The 16,991-nt window shown below is 31.3% G+C and overlaps 2 protein-coding genes and 2 long non-coding RNA genes across 5 annotated transcripts; 2 read left to right on the forward strand and 2 right to left on the reverse strand.

The window, feature by feature from the left end:
* Positions 1-6,741: 6,741 nt before the first annotated feature.
* LOC125050927 (DDB1- and CUL4-associated factor 7) lies at positions 6,742-11,221 on the forward strand. Of its 2 annotated transcripts, none has more exons than XM_047651014.1 (8): positions 6,742-6,800; positions 7,072-7,166; positions 7,350-7,452; positions 7,521-7,656; positions 7,965-8,215; positions 8,444-8,569; positions 9,081-9,262; positions 9,603-11,221. In XM_047651014.1, the coding sequence occupies exons 2-8, from the start codon at positions 7,102-7,104 to the stop codon at positions 9,799-9,801; spliced, it is 1,062 nt and encodes a 353-aa protein (XP_047506970.1). In that variant the 5' UTR covers positions 6,742-6,800; positions 7,072-7,101; the 3' UTR covers positions 9,802-11,221. The 2 variants fall into 2 exon arrangements, with proteins under 2 accessions (XP_047506970.1, XP_047506969.1); XM_047651013.1 differs by having other exon boundaries at positions 6,753-6,906.
* Positions 11,218-13,703, reverse strand: LOC125050926 (ATPase family protein 2 homolog). Its single transcript, XM_047651012.1, has 2 exons — positions 13,230-13,703; positions 11,218-13,141 (listed from the first exon to the last, which is right to left on the reverse strand). The coding sequence occupies exons 1-2, from the start codon at positions 13,576-13,578 to the stop codon at positions 11,256-11,258; spliced, it is 2,235 nt and encodes a 744-aa protein (XP_047506968.1). The 5' UTR covers positions 13,579-13,703; the 3' UTR covers positions 11,218-11,255.
* Positions 13,704-14,269: 566 nt separating this feature from the next.
* Positions 14,270-14,601, forward strand: LOC125051099. Its single transcript, XR_007117242.1, has 2 exons — positions 14,270-14,333; positions 14,497-14,601. It is a non-coding gene; the product is annotated as an uncharacterized LOC125051099 (long non-coding RNA).
* A 1,279-nt stretch (positions 14,602-15,880) lies between these two features.
* On the reverse strand, positions 15,881-16,936 carry LOC125051048. The gene is made up of 2 exons (XR_007117239.1): positions 16,728-16,936; positions 15,881-16,575 (listed from the first exon to the last, which is right to left on the reverse strand). It is a non-coding gene; the product is annotated as an uncharacterized LOC125051048 (long non-coding RNA).
* Between the last annotated feature and the right edge of the window lie 55 nt (positions 16,937-16,991).

Consider the following 16,991-nt stretch of genomic DNA (forward strand, 5'->3'; position numbering starts at 1 on the left):
TAAACCACGAAATATTATAATGGAATTCGCAGAGAGATTTACTGTGTTTATTCTGGAGTGAGGATGAATATCAGCTCTGGCATTTCCGGTCATTTGAGAGTCGTGCTATGTGTGTTAGGGAATAGGAATACAGCTTAATATTTCATGCATAAAAATGTGTGAAATATACAATACTCGGAACAAACGCAGGTTGCAATTTCCCCGAACTAGACTATCTAAAGTTAGTAATTCTTTTTTGGGAAAAGGGATACTCTTTTTTAATAAAATCCTAGAGGCTCTTTTATCTCTGCCTTTTGATAAATTTAAGAAATGTATTAAAGAAAAGCTGTGTAAAAAGGCTTACTATAAAGTTAACGATTATCTAGTTTTTAAAAGGGCCTGGGACTAGTGCTAGACAGGCTACTTCTAATTAATTTGCGATATTTGTTTTAAAATAAGTGTTGTTTGATAATTTTCTATTTTAAAAGAGTACCGAGAGGGTTTTTACGCCGGCTTTTTCTCTCGGCCTACACCCTCTGTCTTCATTGCCGATCAGTAGGGATGCCTACAGATTCAAATTTAATGACGTGGAATAAGTGATACCTGTACATTATGTTTCATAATAAACATTTTTTTTTATATATTTTACATCCGTAACAATTAGAGTTTCGGTTTGTGATACAGGTACTTCAGAAGAAAAATATCAAATAAACAACAGAAATGTCTCTACCCTAATGTCTGTACATTTATCTTTAATTTGGTAGTTCCATTAGAAATACGTGGTTCATATTTTTTTGCAGAATGACCGAAAAATAATAAACACAGATGTTTTTTAAAAAAGAAACTAAAATGGCTCGATTGAAAAGAGCTATTTATATGAAAACACGTAATGGCGCGAAGAATGTATACCTGGCGCAGTTGGCGAATCTCGTAGGGGGAACGTGTTTTCTCTTTGTCGTAATGATTATCCTAAGACTTATATATTTAAAATATGTAAAGACCCAACCAGAATGTGAATATTAATGTTAACAATAAAGCTTATCAACTCTTAGAAACCTTTGCCTAAAAAGTTTTGTTGTTGTGCAACGACATAATTACAATCAAAAACCAAATGTATTGATTTATATGAAATAGTTATTGTCAGCCACCTGTGCTCTCTGAAAACAATTATTGTGCAATCAAATTCGGATTAGATCAAGTTATTTAGTACTTTAGTAGAGAGGCAAGAAAAGAATGAATATTTTTTATTATTAATAGGTGTAATCTATTGACCTATTTGCTTTAAATTGTTGTATTATAATTGATTGACGTCAAGAAACTAAAGCATGATGTTATTAATTTGACAAAAAAGTTCCTGTTAAGGTATGGTTAATAACATGAATTTTTTATTAAAACATTCGTTATTACCTTGAAAAATCATAGTAGGATGTATAGAATACACTAATGTCCAAAATGTTCACATTGGAGAAATAAGTACCTACTATAATTTTTTTTCTCGAATTTTGAATGTCATTCATGACATCAAGGTTTATGTAAACCTGTTCTACATCCTATGTCGTTCTTAATTACCCATTAATTCATGTTATAATTATTTAACGGAAATAAAATGCCATCCACTTTTCAAGTTCAAATGTTAACTGAAGATATTTTATATTTATATCAACAGGATATTATTAGTTTACAGTCATGCGTTAATTGTCACTTTGACAATTTACTTTCTTTGCAAATGTTCTTAAGCCGTCGTATATAACAAACAATATAAAAAATACACAATCTAACAGTAAGTAGTGCTTGTTAAACGTAATACCTTTGTTTAAGTTAACAAAATACTGTTTTATATAGTAAAATTATTATATTTAAAAAAAAATTACAAAACTTATTCAATTATTTCCATTTGTTAGATGTATCGTGAAGATCCCTCGGAATAATTTTATTTATCACAATTGGAAAGTGTTTTTTATCAGGTAATAATTTTTTAACAAACTTATAGTACGGTCTAAGTTTAAAAAACTTGGATATATAGTCATGACTATTTATAATTGAGAAACATAAATCATATTGTTTTGCTTCATGTACAATGTACATATTATTAATACGTACGCTTGTCGAAAGCCGTTGATTTATAATAGAGCACTTTACAATACCTTGATTTGCCTTGACCTGACCAGTGACTACAATTCTGTGTTATCGTGTATCGGATCATTTATTTCGTTAAATGCGTAGGCAGACAAATAAACATTATATGAAATCTTTCGAAAGCATGATTTAAATGCTTGACTAGTTATGATATTCTAAACAATTCCATGTAATTATGTTTTCAGCTAATAAAATACGAATTAAGAAACCGGATCTGTGGCATACATAAACTATACGATGTAAACAACAAAGCTTTTAACTAAAATTATACAAAATTTGCGGAAATAATGTTTAGTATGGTGTTTAGAAAGCTCAAAATAATATTACAATTAAAAATGTATGTTCCCTCATTCTGTAAATCTTGATGGAATTAACCTTCTTTAATCAGCGAACTGAGCGATTCCGCATCTTCGCGGAAATGTGTATTTGATTTACTATCTATTTTTACTTTCACTGTAGTGCGAATTCACTCATACAAACACCCTAAATATTCGATACCTTGCAAAACCCCTTTCAACTTTGGGCAACTCCTAAATTTACTTACTCCACTGATAGACCCAAAGTGAGATTTTGCCACCGAGACCAGAAAACGCCACATTCGACTTGCGCTGCAGCTTGCCAATCGGCCATTCCTATCCTATTCTTAATTTAATTGACGCTTAAATGCAGTAAATTCACTATTGAATAATCGTTTAATTAGGAATAGACACGTAATTCATGTAACGATCATGTAATTACCTGAAAATTAGATTGAATAATAAATAATATGTTTCTAGCGTTAACATAAATTAAATGTTATAGAGCTATATTTTGCGTACCTATGTATGTATATTATACAGGGTATAATAACCCTCCAGCCATCTGTCCAATTTTTTGAATCTAGTCCGATTCACACAGTAGTGGTCACAGGTAGGTAACTATAAATAGCAAGAACTCATCAGTACCAATCTAGTGGATATTATGAAAAAGATACAGGATGTAGATTTTTTCGAATTTAATTAAGAATTAGTAAAAAAAAGTCTATTTTCATATAAAAACCAAAATAAATCATAACTCTGCAGGGGTTGACCTTAGAGATCTCCCGTAGAACAATTTTTTGCCGCTGATGACCTAATCTATCCCCTATTTGCGTTTGATCCACGACTTTTTGGTTTTCTTACGAAAACTTCGTACCTACATAAAAACAAGTGATAGTTATATACATATATAAATAATTGTCTATCTTCTATTTAGGGAATATGCTAGTTTGTGTGAGACTAATGCCTGCTAAAGGTAAGAGTACCTGTGTTACAGGTCATCAGGCCTCCACCACTTTGGATCGACAGGTCTTAAAAAGAAAAATTTTGTGAGAATAAACAATCATTATTACATAGGCTGCAACGATAAGAAAAATATAGTTATAAGGAAACCACATGGGGTATGTGTGTGTGCGTAAGTGTGTCTATGTGTAGTGGGTGTGTGTCAGTGTGTGTATGTGAGTGTGTGTCTATATAATATACTATATAACATATTTTTAAGTTTATAGGAAGGGGTTTCTTTCACACCGTTATCAGAATTGTGTATCTGTGGCCTATTAAAAAGTCAATTTAGTTCATGAGTCATAACTTAAAATCTAGAGCTATTAAATGAGACCTTGCTTAGCACTCATGGCAGTTTCGTTAGCATGGTTATAATTTGACTTGGATTTAATCTAATCTTGAAATTCGTTTAATTTAGATTGCTTGAAATTATTAATAAAGTTTTTGAAATGAGCTCCGGAATTCTTTATCTGGTAACATTTATATTACAGCCGACCAACCGACTCTTACATATTTTCTTTCATTCTTTGAAGATTTTATAAAAGTCAAAAATCATTTATTCATCAAGACAATGTACAATTATGAACGTCAAAAATTAAATTGCTTTTAAATTAAATGCTTGTAATTTTAAATTTAGGTACTGCCAGTTCTCAAATCAAGGGCGTAGAACGGAAGAGAAGAAATTTTGATGAAAAAAATTTATCGCCAAGTTTTTTGTTTTATACAACGTTTGTAAGGAGCTGCAACCATTACACCATGTTCCACATGACATCTTAAGTAATAAATATCTAATAATAAAATAAATTAAAAACAAAGATTTGTCCTCTATCAGCAGGAGGCATGGTGAGATAGGAGCACGCACTTACATTCTCGTGGGTGGGTGGGTATAGTTTTATTGAATAAACCTAAGCTTTCCAGTTCATAAAGTTAACCACAGATTTAATGGTCCGTAAAATGCTCGATCAATATACCCAATATATAATGGTCAATTTATCGTAATTAGTGGAGGCGTAAAGGTTGCGGGTGAAGGTTCAACTCCCGTCACGAGCATTGTTTCCTGGTAATCGTAAGGTCTTTGAATGAATATTTAACTTTAGCAAAAATGTATGCATGTACAATCAATCTTTACAGCTCTAAACAGCTGTTAACGTATATCAAATACTAGTAAGTATAAGAAGTACGTAATGAAAAATGCATGCACAATTCGCAACCGAAAACAAATTAAATATGAAACATTTGCAAATAGTTTTAAAAGGACATTATGGAACTAAAGCTTTATTACTCAATGTACATAGTTTTAATATTAATGAGTCAACAAGAAAGTAGAAATAGCTTTATAATGGACTAAATAAAACGTGGTTTGCATTGTAAGGTCGAGATACCGAACTGTGAGTCATGACCATTACCGGATCTAATGTTTTATTAAAACCAGTTGGTGGCATTTTAATATTTGCAAGGATTGTTGGCAATAGAAGCCAAGACTTATTAACAGTAGATAAGGTAGGCAAACAACCGAACGAGAGTACAGCAGATCGCTTTTTGAATGATAATGCATTGTGATGGAGGGAGGGAAGTAATGGATTTGTGGTACAATACATAAAACTACATGTACATTGCATGTGACTTCCCTCTTGATGTAGCCAAAGTGGTGTTAATTTATATGTTTACTTCTCGTATCATAAGAAAACCGCGGCAAAATTCAAATTAGTTATATTTTTTTTTGGAGTTTATGGCTTGGTATCTAGACCTTTAGGCCAAAAATTTAAATTATAGTCCTTTTCATGAAAGAAGTCCCCCAGACGCGGCGCTGCAATCGCATGACGTAATGTTGCCATTTATGAGTAAAAAATTTACCTGTTTTATTTACATTTGGCAGATGTAATTTATCAAATAATATTATTTTCTGCATACTTCGATGAAAAAATATTTCTGTTATGTAAAAAGTACATTTTTATCTACTTATATTAGCGGTGTTCTACATACTTAAAGGGAAAAGATGAGAAAATAGGGTAAAGAAAAGCAATACAATTTTTTATTCAGAGTTTTATTGCATAATTGTTGGGTTACAATTTTTTTCGAAGTACAGTACATTCTTGTTACAGTTTTCTCTGACACACCTGCAATTAAATTATGAACAATTAAAAATAATAATAACTTTAAGTTTATAATGCTTATGTAATATATAATATATGTTTTAATTTCAATTACCTAGTTTCATCACTTTATGTATTTGTTCAATTTTGTCGCAAAAACGAATTTATATTATAAAAGTCCCATCAATACAGCAAAAAATTATTAAATGGCAACTCTAAAAAGTACCTGTTATGGCGGGAACTCTCTTCCGAACATTGTTTAGTGGTATTAAAACACCTTGATTCTTATGTTCCGCTTCACAGAACTCTTTCACCTTTAATATAATTTCTCGAGCCGAACTTTTTACAACTTTTGGCATTGTAATCAATCTTTAAAATGCACTAAGCTAGTTAAAAATTCACAAAAATCTACCACAACAAACGAACTTGATAACATCGACGAATGACAACATTGCCGACCTGTCAAATTTAGTTCCAAAAATCACCGCGGGACTTCTTTCATGAAAAGCACTATAGTTAAAAGTAGCCTAAAACACAGACTCAACTACTGTTTATAGTTCCATATACAAGTTTCAGGCAGTGACGGATTGACTCTGTGATTACGATTTAAATGTATATCGAGAAATTTGATATTTACCGCCTCGTTTATAAAAACAAAGGCACAATATATTATCTTTATCTTTTAGAAGCTTGATGTGCTGAGCATGGCAAGACGGTACTTTACTCCGGGCTATCGCTTGCAACTGTGGGTATAAAACATAAATTCAGCCCCACATGTTTTTACTTCTGGGATGGAGCTCCCGAGCACTATGTGGAACCAGCTGCCAACTAAAGTATTTACGAATCAATTCGACTTAGCGTCTTTCAAGAGACCGTACCAATTTACTTACTCCACTGATAGACCCAAAGTGCCTTCCTAAAAGGCCAGTCCTCTGGCATTGAGAGTGGCCATGGGTGGCGGTTTTGATGATCATCAGAGCCTCCCGCCCGTTTGTTGTTCTATAAAAAAAAATTAGTAAACTATTCGATATCACGTGACTACAGGAATACATACAAAATAACAAATCCAAACCGTCTGAAGAGTTTTCAGATACAGAGTTTGTTAAATCTCATATTTTTATTTATAATCAAGTGTCCATTTACAGTTCAAAGCACAATGATTTAGAAAATAAATAATACGCTCAAGGGCATTTGTCAATTCGTGTGACAATTTACAAATTCTAAAACTGTAGTCTCAAACGCTAAATTACAGTATACTCTGTGATGTGCATGTGCATTGTGCATATAAATATTTGTAAGTGATAAGTTTTACATTGAAATTAAATTACCCCTTATTCTTACTGAACCCGTATTAAATTGAAAGAAAATTGAATTTGAAAGTATTTCCGACGATCCGTTTTGTAAGTAGCTTAAATTCGTACTACTCCATTCCTGGAAGTAATATCGATTAATAACACGAACTTATTACCGCTATAACTATTACACATAATTCATAAGATAATCATGTAAAATATTTAAGCAATTACTTTTAGCTCAGTTTTATATATTTCAAACATTTTCTACAGCCATAAAGTAGTTATATTTACTCAAGAACAATGTCGATGCCACATAGCAGTTCAAGTACAACAAGCTCAAGTACAAAGCGAAAGGAAATCTACAAGTGAGTATTTTGAAATTAGTTTATTATAATATATAAAAAATTACTAGTATAGAACAAAGTAGTAATCAATAAGGACTATTTTAATTATACATTCAAGAGCTCTTATCATAAAAGAAGACTGAATATTTCTATAAGTTATCTATAATACTTTTATATTTCTAATGGTTTACATGAAAATTTCAGATATCAGGCACCATGGCCACTTTACTCGATGAACTGGTCAGTTCGTCCAGATAAACGATTTAGATTGGCTCTCGGAAGCTTTGTCGAAGAGTACAATAATAAGGTAAAAACAAAATTTAGGGCGGACAAACCTAACCAGAACTGAATATACTTACTAAATAAATTCCACAGGTGCAAATAATATCGCTTGATGAAGAGACAAGTGAATTCAGTGCTAAAAGCACTTTTGACCACCCTTACCCAACTACCAAGATCATGTGGATACCAGACAGTAAGGGTGTATACCCTGACTTGCTTGCTACAAGTGGTAAGTTCGAAAAAAACCTAGATAGAAGAAAGTTAGAAATTATGACAAGGTTATCTTCACATAGGAAAAACTAACTTCTAACGAAGTGGCAAAGTGAAGGAGCTAGGCTGCCTCTGTTAGCCAGGACATAATACATAATTGTACAACGGACCAAGTGTAAAAACTCAGTCCCCATACTAAGTTACTTCTATCACATCTGCCCATAAACATTTATCTAGTATTCAACTTCTCTAGCGATTCCTTTAGCAGATTTTTGAGATTCTTTTTTGATTAAAATTTGAGATTAGATAGATTATATTATTTTTCAGGTGACTACCTAAGAATCTGGCGTGCTGGTGAACCCTACACACTTTTTGAATGTGTCTTAAACAACAACAAGAATTCTGACTTTTGTGCTCCCCTTACTTCTTTTGATTGGAACGAAGTAGACCCTAACCTGATTGGAACAAGTAGCATTGACACAACTTGTACTATTTGGGGCCTAGAAACAGGTCAAGTCCTGGGAAGGGTTAATGAGGTGTCAGGACATGTCAAGACACAGCTTATTGCTCATGATAAGGTATATTTAAAAAAAAAAATAAGTTTTTCATGAAAGCAAATAATATTATACAAATGCATACCTTATGCATGCACTACCTGCACTTTTCTAGGGTTTCTTATTGCCTGGAGGAAATTTTGTAAACAATAAGTTTGCCATTATCATGCTACTATAGATGTTGATTACTTTATTAAATGTAAAAGATGAATTATTTACCAGATTTTTTATTAGACGTTGTATATATTCCAGGAAGTATATGACATAGCATTTAGTCGTGCTGGTGGTGGCCGAGATATGTTTGCATCTGTAGGAGCTGATGGCTCTGTGAGAATGTTTGACCTGCGGCATTTGGAGCACTCAACTATTATATATGAGGTAATCATTTTCCTAGAGTGGTTTCTATTCATTATCTTAACTTGTAAATGCCTAAGAAGGAGTTAGTTGCTTTTAACACTTTTGTGTGTTGTTTCTTATAACTGTGGAGCATTTTTTAGTTATGTAACATAAAATGGTTTGCAAGTTCATTTATTATCACAACTATATTTTATAAGATGATACATAATATGTTATGTATTTTAAATATTTTCAGTTTAACTTTTTATACTAGTAAAATAACATAATTATTAATTAGGATATAGCTTAAAGTGCATGCTTAAGTTTGCTCAAGTAAATCAATAATTTGGAAGATTGAGAGTGCTGTGAATTTGAATGCATTAATTATTTATTTTTCATAAAACTCAGTTTTCCCAATATAAAATGTCAACTGTTACATTTTATATTAGTCTTTTCATGGTAAATTAACACTTTTCATTTAGGTTAATGAATTTGTTTTAAAGTAACTATTCCCATGCTGGGCCTGGGGAAGTAATATAATCTTGATTTTCAGGATCCCCAACACACTCCACTGCTACGATTGGCATGGAACAAGCAAGACCCAAACTACTTAGCAACAATTGCTATGGACGCGTGTGAGGTCATTATTTTGGATGTACGTGTCCCTTGTACCCCCGTCGCCAGATTGAACAACCACAGAGCCTGTGTCAATGGAATTGCTTGGGCACCACACAGGTATTTTGAATTTTATTGTATATAAGTAGCTGCATGGTGATTCTTCGTCGCTTACAATGCAGCTTTTGTTATATATTTTATTTTTACTCCATTGTTGAACTAACTATACCTATATTATAAATTTCTGAATTAATAATTATGGACGTCAAGTACCTTATTTACATACAAACAGCTTCTTGTAGTCTGTGGTCTTATAATAATTTATTATTTTAAACTTTCTGACACTAAGTTACGCTGGAAATAGTTATATATATATATGTAGTTATTTAATAACAAACTAAAATTAAAAAAATATTATCTTTAATTGGTAGTAAATATCGCAAATTTATTCTTCTTTCAGCTCCTGTCACATCTGCACAGCCGGTGATGACCACCAAGCATTGATCTGGGATATTCAGCAAATGCCAAGAGCTATAGAGGACCCTATATTGGCCTACACCGCTGCTGAAGGAGAAGTAAACCAAATACAATGGGGCGCAACACAACCCGATTGGATTGCCATATGCTACAACCGACATACTGAAATACTCAGGGTATAAGGTGGTCCAAAAAAATCAACCCCATGCATACATTTATTTAATTTGTTAAGGTCAAAGTCCTATATGGCACCGACAACTTTATGATTGAAATGGTGTGAATGGACTTCTTATGAAGCCTATATCATTCTAAGAAGGATTTCATACAAAATAATTACAAATAAGTTGATTCTAAAAGTATTAACTCCTTTAGGTTTTTGGAACTGGTCTAGTTATACCATGTAAAGGGTAACTATTTGCAAAACCTTACATTTCTTGTCTACTATAAAAGCCCACTATATTCATTTTGTCCACAAAACAAATAAAGTATGAGGACTCAAAATTTGTAGAAGTGCCAGCATTGCTGTTTCAATTGCTACCATTTCAAATATGCAAATGTAAATTGATATTGGTATTCCATTATGTAAATATGATCAATGACAAGATAAATATGATCTGTACTTCTATGGTTTAACTGTTATTAAAAATTTAATTTTAAGTTGTTTCAGATTAAAAAATCAGGAAGGTAGGTTGATATAACTGCTAAAAAGATTTTCAGTAAAACACTTCAATATTGAAAATATCGAAATATATCATTAGTCAAAGTGCTAAAATATTTTTTTTAAATTAATACGAGGAAATGTTTAATTTATTACCAAGTATTTAAAAATAAGCATTTAAAAATGTAAAATTTTTAGGTCTTACATTTTGTTACAAAAACCAATTGATTAAATTGTGTATGTGTTAATCAATTATGGGCGTAACAAAAATTTAATAATTTCTGTTTCTATGGAATTTTCTAAGAATATTGCAAGTAAGAATAAGTCAAGACATTAACTGATAAATATAATATTCAGTTTGACGACACACATTTTATGTAAAAAGTAGAACATCCAATAATAACAATTCCTCTATATAATTGAAGAAACATAATGTTTAAGACTGAATTTGGTGTTTGTGTTATAACTTTTTGCAACTTACAATGTATAAGTATAATTGTATTACAAAAACTCAGCTTGTAAATATTTAATCATGTTGCAATAAAATTATTTGATATGATATTGTAGTCTCTACATGCAGGTTAAAGTTTGTTACACTTGATTCTCAACAAATTTACAGTATGTTTTCAAAACAAGATGAATTTTGGTTAGTTTTGCATAACTTATCTAATAGAAAATAATATGGTATTATAAGTAAAGGATTTTTCACCGTTTATAACATTATGGACTGTTTTAAGTAATTGAACAGTATTCTTATATAGACCTTATGTCTTTTTGGTATCCTGATCTTTGTGAAAAGTTATTTTGATCACTAGGTTTAACTTACAATAACTTTCGGTTTACTATATTATAGGTATAATAAGATAGATTAAGTTATTTATATTAATTACCAGAGGGAAACATTTCTTACTGTTTACTATTATGCAATAAAAGGTACCAAAATAGTTAGTAATTTATTTTCATTAATTACCAATTGCTTTAATTTGTTTGTTGACCCAAAGAAAATTCTTCATAAATTTTAAGCAAAGACTGGGGTGTGCGTGCCCTAAAGTCTTTTAGTACATTTTGAAAATGTTCCATTCTTACAGCAGGACAATCTAAATCGTTTTCTAAAGCCTGTAGTGCTGCTTCATGACATAGTGCATGTAATTCTGCACCTGAGAACCCCTCAGTTTTGGTGGCCACATATTGAGAATTAACATCATCACTGATGCTCATCTTTGACAAAATTATTTCAATTATTTGCAATCTAGTTTCAAAGTCTGGTAATGGCACATAAATAAGTCTGTCTAATCTACCTGGCCGCAACAAGGCCCTATCCATCCTATCTGGACGATTTGTTGCTGCAAGTATAGTAACTGACTTAAGGGGCACCACACCATCTAGTTCTGTTAAAAGTTGTGCCAACACACGCTCATGTACACTGGCTTCTCCTGCTCCTCTTTCCCCTCCAATTGCATCCATCTCATCGAAAAATATAATTGATGGTGCCACCTGTCGTGCTTTAGTAAATAAATCTCTGACAGCTCTTTCTGATTCACCAACAAATTTAGAGAACAACTCTGGTCCTTTGATTGAAAGAAAATTGAGTCCGCTTTCTGTGGCTAATGCTTTTGCAATCATAGTTTTTGAACACCCTGGGGGACCATAAAGTAGTACTCCTGCAGGGGCCTTAACACCAAGTCTCTGAAAACTTTCTGAATGTTTAAGAGGCCACTCTACTGCCTGACGCAGTTTAAGCTTTAGGTGATCAAGCCCACCTATATCTGTCCATCGGACATTGGGGACTTCTATCAACAGTTCTCTCATTGCACTTGGGCGAACAATTGTCAAAGCACTAATGACATCTTCTTTTTCAATCATCTTGCTTCCTCGCTTAATACATTTTAATGAAGCCTGAGTACACAGGTTCACCAAATCTGCTGCCACATACCCATGAGCCATGTCAGATATTGAATCAATTTCATCTGAAGGCACTTTAGAAGGTAGTCCTTTAAGAAGGACATACAATATATCTTTTCTTCGTAACCTGTCAGGTACTGGAACCTCTATTTCTTTATCTAATCTTCCAAATCTTCGAAGCATGGGATCTATTGCATCTGGTTTTCTAGTAGTGGCTAATATAAAAACCCTATTGTTTCCTTCATGTAAGCTGTCTAATAGAGAAACAAATGCTGATGTCACTCTTCTTTCTTGCTCTGTACTACCTGATGAACGCCTAGGACATATTGTCTCCATTTCATCAACAATTACAATGCAAGGTTCACTCTTTACAGCCTTTGCAAAAAGATTTTTCATAGTAGCCTCAGTTTCACCAAAATATTTACTGAATATTGTGGGTCCATTGATTTCAATATGGTTACATTTTAAATTATCTATTAAATATCTGCAAATTGCAGTTTTGCCAATTCCTGAATGTCCATAAAGCAAAAGTCCTCTTGTAGGCTGAAAATGAGCAGCTATTCCTTCTATATTAAATGATATTTGGATTAATGTTTTGATATCATCAATAATATCATCATATCCTCCAACCATCTGTAGTTTCTTACATTTTTCTACAGTATTCTGATCAATTTTCCAAATAGTGTTTTCAGATAAACTAAACCATACATGTGCATCAGATAAGGTTTCGGCTTTTATATTTACAAATTCTATTTCTATTTTTTTACCAAAATAGTAGTAGACTAGTATACTGCCAATGCACACAAAATAATTTTTGAAATGTTCTTGTAATAGATCAATAATATGACTATCTATTTTCTGATTATTTATTTTAATATTAACAGTAAATGCTAATGGAAGCTCTTGTTCTAATACAGATACAATAACACTTTTATTATCACTGCACCAACTTGCAGACAGATCTAAAAGTAAAATAAAAATTAATTCGGAAATACACAGTAAACAGAAAATTATTTAGATGTGAATGAGGGTCAATTTGTACTAACTAACCTGCTGCTTGTATGATTACAGCTGCTGGTGAAGATGTTTTAGAAGGCCACATTCGTCTGAGTATTGTTGGAGAACCTTTCTTTTTTATCTCTAAAGGGCATCCAATAACTGCCCCTATTAATGTTCCTGCAGAGGGATGTATTAAAACAGCATTGCTAGGAGCATTCTCAGGTAGAGAACCACATCTCTCGAGCCACGAAAACAATTTACTACCTTCTACGTATGGACATTTTACTTGATCCTTGCCACAATTCAATTCTATGTGAATACTTTTATCATTTGTTGGTATGGTGCAGTTACATTTCTCACATTCTACCCATAATGTTTTCTTTCCTTGCTTCGGTGGCATTTTCAAAACTTAAAAAATACTATTCACATATTATCTTATTTATTAGAAACTGTAAAAGCTTTAAAAGTAATCATTAGAATGTATATTTATAATTTATAACCTTATATTAAAATTGAAAAGCAAATGTAAATTCAAAATCCAAAGTGTCAGATGTCATTTGACAGCAAATAAATCCCAACTTATATAAATTTAATTACTATTTAATTTTTTATTTATTTCATTGCCACCACCAGGGGGTCTAGCCAAGATGGCTTAACGGTAGTGTATGTAGAAAGTCGAAAACTAAATTTGTATGAAAATGACAGCTCGTGTCGACAGTCGGTAGCCTAGGCCCTAAAGGCGTGAGTCGGGATACAATAAGCGACGCCATGACAGTGCTACGAAAAGACACACATTAACGCTTACGCTATTCGGTAGCCAACGGCCAATTAATGTTTCGGCAGTGTAGAAAAAACGGCGTTTCTCCGCCATTTTTTAGCGTGATCTCAAAAGCTGCTGTTTGCAATAATTCAGTACAACTATTGCCATCTTTAATGGCTACTTTTTTAAAAACATGTCATATTTTGGACGTTTTAACGAAATGGTTTTAATTTGTTATCTGTCTTTTTTTAACGTTCTCGTGTAATTATAACAATTTAAACTAGAGTTAATATTTTAAAGTTAAGAGTTTTAGTTTTTCTATGAATCAATGCGAGGATAACATAATAGAGACAGATAAATATGAAAATATCAAGAAAATCAGCAAATTAGTAGAGGTAAATCCTAGTTATATTGGATATCTTTTATTGATATTTATATTGCATGTAAGTTCATGAAATTGTTCTTTAATTTGAAAAATAGGTACATATACCATTTAATATTGCATATATTATGTAATCACAAAGTAAAATGATTGTACATTTTATTTGTATATTCCAGATGAGAAAGCAGTCACTAATGAACATAATTAGAAGTCCTAAATATATTTTATTGTAATTATAATAGAAGCTGATAATGATATAATATTGATTTAAATTAATCAAATAAAGTGGATTTATACTTTATGAACTTTGGAAATATAATATCTAGTGAGCAATACTAAGTAATGGTAAGCAGATATTTTCTTTAATTATTTACTAAGTCAATATACTAGAGAAGTTATTATAATATTGTTAATGAATGAGAAGTTTGAATTCAAGTCCCTTGGGAGTTACTGACATTGTTTAGTTATTAAAAACTTTAATTGACAATAAGCAGCAAAGTGACAAATTAAATATATTTTTAAGTTTAGAATTAAGTAAAGAGTTTTAATATTAAAGTTACCTATTGAACAAACCTTGGACCGATCTTAGTTTAGTTTGTCAGTTTTCTATTTGATCAAAGTACTAAATAAACTAAAATAACTAAAATATTTTCTTTTCAGAAAAAGAGAAGCTAATAAGACAACTAAAAATATTAAAAAAAACCAAAGTGTTATATTATGTACCTGAAAATAGGGAATGAAGCATTTTATGAATAATGTAAAAAATAAGACAAGTGGAGTATGAAATAATGGTTGGTTAAGTAACATTACCTCATGAACAGGATACAGTAACTGAAACTATGTTCTTCCACATTTAATCTTAATAAGTTCAGCAATTTGAATGTTAATGAGATATTATTATAAACAAACTAGATTTCTAGATTTTGGGAAGAATTATATCTTTAAAAAAAAACTATTATTATTTACAATTGTTGTGTTAAGGAAACAATCTGTTTGTTTTTCTCTGTTTTTTTTAATCGCTCAGGATGTATTCATAGTAACTGTAGGTATCATAGTAATTTTATGAAATCATCACAACATCTAACATTCGGTTTTATGAATTGAATTTTTTTTTGTATATAACAGCACACAAACAAGATATTGACTTTGCTGCAAATAAACACTTACATTTATTAGTTATTTATCTACATATATAAATATGAATAATTGAATACATCTACATTAGGTAGTAATGCATTGAATTTGGTACACCTGTGTGTGTTCAGTAGTAATGTCCGTATTGTTTAATAAGTTGTTACATATGCTTATTTTTCTATGTAGACTGCATTATGTTAAGGAAGATATTTGGTGCCTTATTTTAATAAAAATTAACCATAACTGAAACATTTTTATTTTGCTACCTACCTATTTGTTTAATATTCCTAACTGTTAGTAGGTACGGGTCATTCATATATGCATTATCTGTATATTTTTGTAAAATAAACTAATATTGTTAACCACTTTAATGGCTTTTCCTACGAAAGAAGACATAGGTAAATTACCAAAAATAAAACTGACAAATACATAACATACAATGTTTATTCAGTTCATACTTAAACAGATTTTGCATATTAACTATGTAGTCGCAAATCACTGATATAACCAAAAGTTAATAAACATAAATATTAACTTAAAATCAGCATCAAACTTAAATTTATATCTAAGATGTTGGAGCATCAATATGGAATCAAAGGTTGAGTAAGGGTTTTAATTTAATACCAGACTAAGTTTCTATTTTATAATTTTTATTAATCCCTCTTTTCATTTCATTGAGTACTTGCTGCTTTTCAATTCTCACTTTCTAAAAGTATAAATTTATTATAAACAATCAAACTTTGACTCTAACTTAAACTGAAATTGTTTGTTGGACATAAACAGAGATAATTCCAACTAGTAGCAAATCACTAATAAAATCTACACTTTTATATAAATCTGCTTACAAATTGACATTAAAAATGTTCAAGCACAAACACCAAACCTAATTAAAGCTTAAATCAAACTCTAATTTCAGTGCTCACACTAGTCTACGTTTTTTTTCTATTGTTTTTTAATTCCTTGGACTATCCTTCTATTCTTTATCAACTTCTAGTCAACCTTATTTTCACTCTTTATTTATCTACACTATCAATCTACACAGTACTATTTCTATTGTTTCTTCTAAGCGGTAACAAAATATGTTGCTTCTTCATTTTGCGGATTAGTTGTGAGGTCAAATCCTAAAAATATCAAAGTATGAGTACTTCTTATTATTATATATCGCGATTATGCAATTTCAAAATATTGTATTTATTTGTAGCCTTAAATTTCTGAGAAAACATGAAACAAACCATAATTAATTCAAACATGCAATTAAAATTCATATATTTACTTTGCACCTTCCGTAAATTCCACTTAAATCGAAAATTGTTCCGATCTTGCTGACATTCTAATGTCCCTTTTGCAGCTTCCAATAATTGGAATTTGCAATTATTGCAAATTTACAATAATATTGTAGTTTTAACTATTATTTCTTTATAAAAGTGACATTAGGAATACATTTAATCCAGAGACAATATGACGGAATAAGGTGCTACGAACAGCAGCTCGCATCTACGCTGTCGACTTTGCGGTAATGTATCGACATGCCTCTTGG

The sequence above is a fragment of the Pieris napi genome, chromosome 7, assembly GCF_905475465.1.
Source record: "Pieris napi chromosome 7, ilPieNapi1.2, whole genome shotgun sequence".
In the NCBI taxonomy this organism is placed as follows: Eukaryota; Metazoa; Arthropoda; class Insecta; order Lepidoptera; family Pieridae; genus Pieris; species Pieris napi.